At 44.1% G+C, this 8,677-nt stretch overlaps 1 protein-coding gene across 1 annotated transcript; it reads left to right on the top strand.

The window, feature by feature from the left end:
- Positions 1-825: 825 nt before the first annotated feature.
- On the top strand, positions 826-8,461 carry LOC142591259 (uncharacterized). The gene is made up of 5 exons (XM_075703599.1): positions 826-981; positions 3,249-3,391; positions 4,358-4,426; positions 5,481-5,561; positions 8,033-8,461. The coding sequence occupies exons 2-5, from the start codon at positions 3,343-3,345 to the stop codon at positions 8,140-8,142; spliced, it is 309 nt and encodes a 102-aa protein (XP_075559714.1). The 5' UTR covers positions 826-981; positions 3,249-3,342; the 3' UTR covers positions 8,143-8,461.
- Positions 8,462-8,677: the final 216 nt, after the last annotated feature.

Genomic DNA, 8,677 nt, shown 5'->3' on the forward strand with positions numbered 1-8,677 from the left:
CGAGCAAACGAGCACAGGGAAGGATGAAAAACCGAACTTGGAGCGCAGCGGCAGTTGAAAGATGGCGAGAGCGAAGAGGTTGCAGCGTAAAAATGAAAGAACGGAGAGGAGGGAGTACAGCGACAGGGCTAACGGGAGAGTTGAGTGGCGTGCGAGACATGTAAGGCGGTGGCGACCAGGCATTCGGCGAGCGCGGCCATTGATGCCATATATGAAAACAAGGTGCTGGCGTCAGCTTCGTACCCAATGCGCTTGCCCTACTTTACCTGCGCTGCCGCCACTGCTAAAGAATAAGCTCTGTGCGACGCAGATATTCCAGTGTTCAGGCTTTCGTCCTAAACAATGAGCGGCGCAACAGTTGCACATGCTTCGTGTGCCGTGGCTGCTCAACGACATGCTAAACGAGCGGCCGGATCAAACACTCTAAAAACTAGGAAGGGTATCGCAGGAGTGAAGCTGCCGGTTCACTCTTCAAAGCGTCGTTTTACTCTCGCAAAATGTCGAGGAGAGTGAAATGCATTGTTCACTCTGTCAGCAAGGAGAGAGTGAAATGTGCTTTTCACTCTCCCCTTCAGAGAGAGAGAGAGTGAAAAGACTCTTGCGACAATAGAAAACAGAGACTCTTGCGGCAATAGAAAACAAAACGTAGCGTAATCTTCTGCTTCAACTGTAGGTGGCTGGTCCCGAACATGGCAATGTATCATTCATGCACGCTGAGCAAAGAACACATCGTTTTGCATTTAAGAGAACAGGCCGCCGCAGTTCAAAGGAACGCGTAGCGAGCGCTCTTCTTTTTCACTCGGAGTGGCTCCACCGCGCGCGCGCGCGCTCAAGATCGCGGAACAACACAGCACCGGAGAAAGGTGAACCGTCCAGCGAGCAAAGGCCAGCCGAGGGAGATCGTGTTTCAGCCATCTCGCGTCGCCACGAAAACACGACAGTCGTTCGTCATGCCTTGGATATAACAACAAATCCTCCACGGCAAGTGAAATCTAACTTAGGTGCACATTCTCCGTATATGTCATGCTATCGCCAGGAAGTCGTCGCTGCGCTTAGCCGACGCGATTGACAAAGGACTAGACGTACGCGCTGTCTCTCGATGTCAATCAAAAAAGCCAGTCGTCGCGATAACTGCATGTGATTTTATCACTTTGCCGTTGTCCGTAAGAGCTTTAAAAATCGCAAACGCTGCCAGAACTATGGTATGTTCAATAAGACGCCAGGCGAGAGGACGCTTAAAATGGTTAGTACACCAGCCCGTGATTCCGAGCCTATGCGGAGCGTGATTAGCGTGCGTTTTGTGTGTTTGAATTTATTCAGTTTGGCAGTCTACTGTGTATGGAACGCTGTTGAACTAAGGAATCACATAACAGAAGGCGTCATTTTGCTGGCAGCATGCTTTTTTTTTATAAATAAACCGCGCGCTGGACGGTGTCTCGCGCAGGGGGAATCTGCGACCACTGAAGTTACGTGCAGCACCAGTGCTAGTTAGAAACTTTGCCGCAGGCATTCAGCTGCATGCTGCAAGAGGTCAGTTGGGCGCGTTATCTTGAACTTACTGAAAACGCATGAGGAATCCATGTTTTATGCTGAAAAAAGTATAAACCCCATATAAGCGATCTTGCGCGCGGCAGCTACAAGCGACGCGACGGAGATGGCTGTCGCGTTCGCTCGTCGCCTACAAGTCGTACTCTGTGCTAGCGACGATTTTGAGCGACGCCTCCCCGGTGTTGCAGGCATGAGGGCTGCAGTCACGCGTGACGCGTGCTTTAGTAATTTACGTTGATGGATTTTACTATAAAAAGTAGCATAAAATATTTCCGGAGGTCTTGCAGTACGTCCTTATCCTTGCACGTATAAAAATTGAATCATTTGCTCGTTCCGCGCGACAATCGGTAGTATTTGAGCGATGTATGTACATCCAGTTCCGGCTTCGCGCTATTGGCTAGTCGCTCATAGCACTTCTGGGCGACGAGCGACGATTTCTAGATTTCCAGAACCGAGCCATCTGTTCAAGCGACGGCCCGTTTTGTCGCTCGAAGCCGTCGCTCGTCGCCGTCGCGCACTAAATCTCTCTCACTGTGTTTATCCCTAAGACTGAACTGTTTTTGCTCATGTTGAAATGGTGTGATTATAGGTCTGCTTTTGTCTCCTGTTGCGGTTTTCGTGCACGGTGCGAAACTGAAAGGATGCTTATGTCTACGAACTCGGTGAATTGTCGAGCAGCTAGTTACGCATCGGCATCGAATATAACGGCTGCTCTGTGGAATTACAATTGCAGGGGCGCTTTGCATACGCTTATTGTTTTGGACATGCCTGTGCATTTGCTAATATGAGTTGGCGTGTCAGAGTTATGTCATATGAACAGCTAAATCAGCCTTCCTCTGGGGGTTACAAGCGTAATGTGTGCATTTTGCTATAGCATGGCAGATCAAGATGTGTTTATCGCTTGAATATTTTTAGTAGAGAAATAAAATATCAAAATAAAATGTTGCTTTAATTCCGTGTTACCAGTCTGTCGTACACAGAACAATAGGTTGGTGTAATAAACTAATAACTGCGGTTTAACTGCAACTTTTACATGCCTACAAGAATCTAAAATGCTAGATTTCAAACTGCAGCAGTAGTCGGGTCTGTCAAAAATGAACTCCACTGCGCACCTCATGCATGGAAATAAGTTCATGCCTTTTAGTAAGCTTAGGTGCAGGCCGCAGTGAACTTGTTAGTATTGAAATGTGGGTAAGCTTGCCATAACAAGCCTTGTTGCCCTTTTTTATAGGCACATCCATATATCCATTGAGCTGAAGGACAATATTTTCATCCCTACTGAGCATCATGTTTGCAGCTATAATCCTGAAATTATGGCTTCAGCAGTGGCACAACCAGGGATGGTGCGGGGGGGGGGGGCACACTGGGCACGTGCTTAGGATGTGTCACAAGTGGTGTTTGCGATACACCAGACTCATGACAGACCTATGACGTCTGAAAATGACCAATATTCTATTCATTAGCAGGAGTATTCTAACATTCATGAAAAACAAGGATGAACTGTGGTTTATTTGTTTTTTTGCTTAAATCTAAAAATTGAAGTTAGTTTAGCAGTTGACTGTTACAGTCATTTGGATGTTTTGCATGCATTTCACTAGGAAGACTAAGAGCTAAGACTTTTTTATTGCCATGGCGTTGACTGTCTTGATGTTGCTTTGCACCATGCCCTTGTGTTGACTTTTGCATACGATATTTTTCAGGCACCCGCTTTATATAACGCAAGAAGGCAGCTGCAAGGACACGAGGATGTGAAAGAGCCAGTGCAGCGCGACTTCACGTAGTGCAGAGGAGCCAATGCCAAAAAATCAAAATACATTGGCATGTTATTTGGACAAGAAAACTAGTATGTGGGTATATTGGGTGTACCATTTGACCAAATGTCAACAAAATCAAGATACAGTATGTTACACGAAGATGAAAATTCTCACGTGCTCCAGGCAGTCATCTTAACATGGTATATTTATGTAATGTCTGATTGGAAAGTCAAATCAAGTATGCTCTCTGGAGACAAACACATAGCAGCAAGTGTCATTGAAAAGTTAAAAATGTGTTTTAAGAAAGCTGATTAGTTCTGAGAAGTGACTGCTTTTTGTCTTGCCTCTCAACAGATATATCCATGTGATAAAAAAATAGTGGTACAATGAAATTGCATATTTGCTTAGCGACATGATACATACTTGCAATGAGCACGGTGCCTGTGTTTACTATAAAAAGCAACAGCCCATGCTTGGTTAGGTTAGGCCCACTACAACATGCAGGCATGGGTGATTGGCGCTTTTTTTATTTCTGTGTCGTGAGGTTTATTGACGTGCGTATAGGTGCAATGGCACGCAGTATGGCTAGTACAAAAAAGGGGGGGGGGGCGGCAGATATATGTAGCTCACTGTACACGACACAGGGCAAAGGAAATCCGTGTTCAGCAACTATGTTAAATGCCATGTACGTAAATTTTACAACGCTACTCGTTCGAAGCGCGCACAGGTGCATATTGAAGAAAAGTTTCCAGGGTAGATAATTTAGTTCGTAATTTACACTAATTTTGCTCTAACCACGAGACATAATAATTTGATTATACTGCACGGAAAAACCTAGAGCGAATTAAATTGTGTGTCAGCTTCGTGTGTATACATATAGTCTTTCCTATGCCTTAGGTTTTTTGCGTAATGCATTAACAGTTGAGAGCCTATCTTATGATGTGTACTCTGTTTACATTACAGTTGTTTATTAGTTTACTCGTTTGTTTTGCGACTGATGAAATGCCGGCATATATATATTTTCAACATTTGACATAACCCTGTATGTTTTGCAGGGACAACTCAGGACGTGCATTTCTCAGCACCCAGTCAGCTGCCAAAAGTGACTCAAACACAGGCCACCAGTAAGTGGACATCAGTTGCAATTTCACATTATGCAGTTGGCGGCTGCCTTGTACGGAGGCTTTTTTTTTTAATGAGATGGTGATGTCGTTCTAATGTACATTTTGACCACAAAGGTGCGATCATGTCTCACAGAGGCATATATGGTTGCTATTCTCTGCGAGGGACGTGTTCTCGTGTTCGTGAAGCATTTGTGTTTGGCAGTATTGTCGCCCAATGAGTCGGATATAAACACTAACTCGCCACTGCCGGCAAGTAGTTGCGAGAAACGCATTATGACACTGTAAAGTTAGTTCATTAATTCGAAGGAAAGTTTTGCAGCAGGAAAAAAGGTTGCTATTCCAGGTAAACATGTCTTTTTCTCACAAGTTATTTAGCCAAACTGTGGATGCATGAAATTCGTGACTTATGAATAGATTTTAATTTATTCTTTAGTAATGCTTCTAAAAAGACTAGAAATAGCATGTGACTACCTCTGCAATCAGCAGACCATACATTTACAGTCATAAGTGGCAGTTCCATGCAGTCTCGCACTTTGTATTACCTTTCCTTTTAGCAACATTGGAACTGGTGGCTGCGTTTTCAGAAGGAGAAGTGCACTTGACACTGTATATGTATGTGTGAATTCGGTTTTCTTTGTATGTGTCGGCTTACTGACAAACAGTGCAAAAATCTGTTGTACCATGAGCCTGACGACGCCTTCTGCTGCTAGAAATGCGGCACTTCGTATTTTATAGTACTGCATGACATTTAAATCAAAGCTACCACATAAAATGATCAAGAAAACTAACCGCTGTTATAGCTGTTTTCCTCAAAGAATGCTTGTCCTTTATGGGCTGTGTTAATCTGAGCTCTCCACCGATGTTTCCGTAGTATTATCCCTTAGTGACTGAGAGATTGGGGGCAATTAATCGTGTTAGTGTTTAAGTGGTGTCCTAATTATGTGCATTTGTTCCAACAAAGTTGTCTAGATTACTTTATTGTGCAGTGTAAAGCTTATGAAACCATCAGCAGCTACTGAGTTGCTAACACGCATATGGATTTGTCACTATACAGGTGAAACTCGGCTGTACCACTGCAGTGCTGCGGAAATTGCCTTCACCAGCGGCTTTGCAACAGCTGTTTCGCAGCATGTCGGTATGTGTTAATTTATAATTATGTTGGGATGGGCTAGTATTATGGACCACTGCTACTCTGTATTGTGACAGATCCATATGATAAGGGATGTAATGGGCACAGCGAAAACCTTTGAATATTTTACTATGGTACATAAACAGGCTTTCCTTTTCGTCACTGGAGCAGGAGAGAAGGCCATGCAGGCACTCCTGAATGTACATATATTTCAAAACATGAGACACACACACACACACACACACACAATTAAACTAAAGGCAGGGACGTTCCATCTTTCATCTTGAATTGAATTGTGCAGCGCAAAAATACAACACAGACCACAAAGAAGCACACATGTTAACAGGTTTGATGCACACGTTAGTTCAACAGATTTGATACTTCAAGTGTGCTATTTTACACCAGGGGGAAGGGAAAGGGGAGAAAATCTTGAAAAAAAAGTGGAGTGGAAAAAAAGGAATCGTGCCAAAAAGCATGAGAAGCATCGCGCAGCCAGGATCACCAGCAGGACAACCTTACGTATAGTTTGTTTCAATCAACTCAGATCACATGCAGCCATTACTGCAATCAAGTTGTTTCCTTATGTCATATGAGGGAATGATGTGGGCCCAAAAAACTGTTTAGAGCTGAAGGATTATGTTACATTCTAGCCTCATTGCCTGCTTTTTTATCATATTGTTATCAGCTGCTTATGTTAGGGACAAAAAGTAAGAGTACGAACTGTTTCCCGATTCGCCATTCCACACAACATGTCTTTGTGACTATATGTACATGCAGATGATCCATAGTTGAAAAATATTCAGTACAGTAGAATCTCATTACAAGATGCACTTGGTTGTAAGAGACATCTGAAAATGGTTTAGTTGGTTTTCCTATGTTTGCCACGTTAACAATACTGTATACAAGAGACACCTTTGTTACTAGGGATGACTTTTTAAGTATTCACTACTTCGAAGGCACACAACCCAGACACATTCACTTTGTGCACCTTGTGTGCTCCGAAGGGCGTAAAGATCACGCAATCCTTACACAAGTCAATCGCGCATGTCTCTTTTAGCATGAACCAGAAAAGGAGGGCAACGAGGACAGTGCAGGGCAGAAAGTGTCGCCAGTTGAAGCTGACGAGCGTCTAAGAGCACCTCAAAGGTACTGCGAGCAACAAGGCTTGCAAAGTGAAGTGTTCAAATTCCAGAAGTTGGGAAGGAAGCTAACACAATCTACAGTCACTAAAAAGCTGTGAATGTCTTCTTTAAAGGGCCTCTAAACCACCGAGGTTGAAATTTAGTTGCGGTGTTGCAGTTCTACACAATAAGGCAATGAACAGGTAGCCACGAGAATTTTTCGAAACGGTGCAGTAATAGTCGAGCTACGTGTGTTTGAATATCGAAAAGTAGTCCCCACGCATTTTACTCTTTCATCTGGTACACGCCATATGGACAGTGTCGTCTTTTCCTTGCCTAGTACACCTCCAAATGTTACGGGACAGGCCAACACCAACGAGCTCTGTTGCTGCCGCGCTGGCCCGTCGTCCTGCGAGGAGTGGCGCTAATACAACGGAACTGTATGGTGACTCGTGTTGAAGAGCCTCATAGGGAGACCCTTCTGTTGGCGTTTCTGTTCTTTGCCCCCATTGGCTGCCCACAATGGCATCCCGCGCAACGCGACGAGGAAGAAGGAGTGTGTGTATTTGCTTGCAGGCCTTGCCGGCAGTCGTACACTTTCGTTCGACCAATCGACAGCACCGGAAACTGGTGACATCATCAGAGACAGCCTGGTGATGTCAGGACAAACTGGGGGGTGCAGGATAGGTCCAGAGAGGTGCACGGGGTCGTTTTCTTCACATTGTGGTGCTCCCACAGTGCATAGCACTGTGGCGTTTGGCATCGTCAATTGTGACGGCATTCTGATTTTGATGCACGTGTTTATTGAAATGTTCAAAAGATGTCAAGAAGTGGTTTAGGGGCCCTTTAAGCCACCCTGAGCATTTATTCCTTCAGTTATATCAAAACATACTTTAGTGATGATGCATAATAAAGTGATCTAGTCTGGCTCCTCAGTGTCTTAAAATTTTTGGTTTCGAGAGACATGTTTCCCGTGCCTCTTGAATATCTTCTGATGAGGCTTTACTGTAATATACACAAACAATTGTGTTTAGGGGCCCTTTAAGCCACCCTGAGCATTTATTCCTTCAGATATATCAAAACATACTTTAGTGATGATGCCTAATAAAGTGATCTAGTCTGGCTCCTCAGTGTCTTAAAATTTTTGGTTTCGAGAGACATGTTTCCCGTGCCTCTTGAATATCTTCTGATGAGGCTTTACTGTAATATACACAAACAATTGTGTAACTCCTCCTGCAAGTATTATTCATTAAGCCCGGTCACTTATGTGCAAAGCTTGGGGTTAAGTCTTGATGTCCGTACTTTTTAGAGCTATGTTTATTAATTCATGCTGTTCTTATTGGTTCTTCGATGCAGGAGACAATGCCTACGAAATTATTGGCCCTGATCATGAGAGCCCTCAAGGGGCAAACATCTCTGTTGCAGAAGTGAGCCCGATACCACTTGGAAGTTACCATGACAGATGACACGGCAGCAATAGATACAGAGACTGCCATGTCTACTGCAGCTGCAACAGTGTACGAGGCAAGCAGCAGCGCGTCAGCATCAGCAGCAGTGTCAGAAGGAACCACACCAGGCCTGGTAGAGCAACATGTGTGCTATCCCTGACTTTTTTTGTAGTGGATACAACTCATTTGCTCAACATACAAAAGCTTTTCACCACGACTGTGAGCCAGTGTTATTGTGCAGCAAGTGCAAGACTAAGTTAGGTGTTATAACACAGTACAAGCATCACTTTAATATATGCAAATGCAAACATATTATAGTTGTTGCCTCCCCAGCCAGCCCGCATAGTGACAACAATGTGAAACACATGGTGGGACACACCTTTCTCCCATTACAAGATAGTAGAGACTGTCAGTGTTGTTGCTAGATTGACTGGTCTTTTTAGGCAACTAGAAGGACAACGCAGGTGTCATAAGATTGTTGTTGATGTTGTTGTTGAAGAGGTAAAAAAGAAGTTTGATGCAGCTGAAGTGCCAACTGATATTGAGCAAAGGA

Source organism: Dermacentor variabilis, chromosome 8 (genome assembly GCF_050947875.1).
Source record: "Dermacentor variabilis isolate Ectoservices chromosome 8, ASM5094787v1, whole genome shotgun sequence".
Taxonomy (NCBI): domain Eukaryota; kingdom Metazoa; phylum Arthropoda; class Arachnida; order Ixodida; family Ixodidae; genus Dermacentor; species Dermacentor variabilis.

Bases quoted from the DNA above. Each gene is read 5' to 3' on its own strand.
- LOC142591259 (XM_075703599.1), top strand. From the start codon at position 3,343: ATGCCAAAAAATCAAAATACATTGGCATGTTATTTGGACAAGAAAACT. The intron at 3,392-4,357 runs GTATGTGGGTAT...TATGTTTTGCAG, and splicing joins TTATTTGGACAAGAAAACTA to GGACAACTCAGGACGTGCAT. The intron at 4,427-5,480 runs GTAAGTGGACAT...GTCACTATACAG, and splicing joins GACTCAAACACAGGCCACCA to GTGAAACTCGGCTGTACCAC.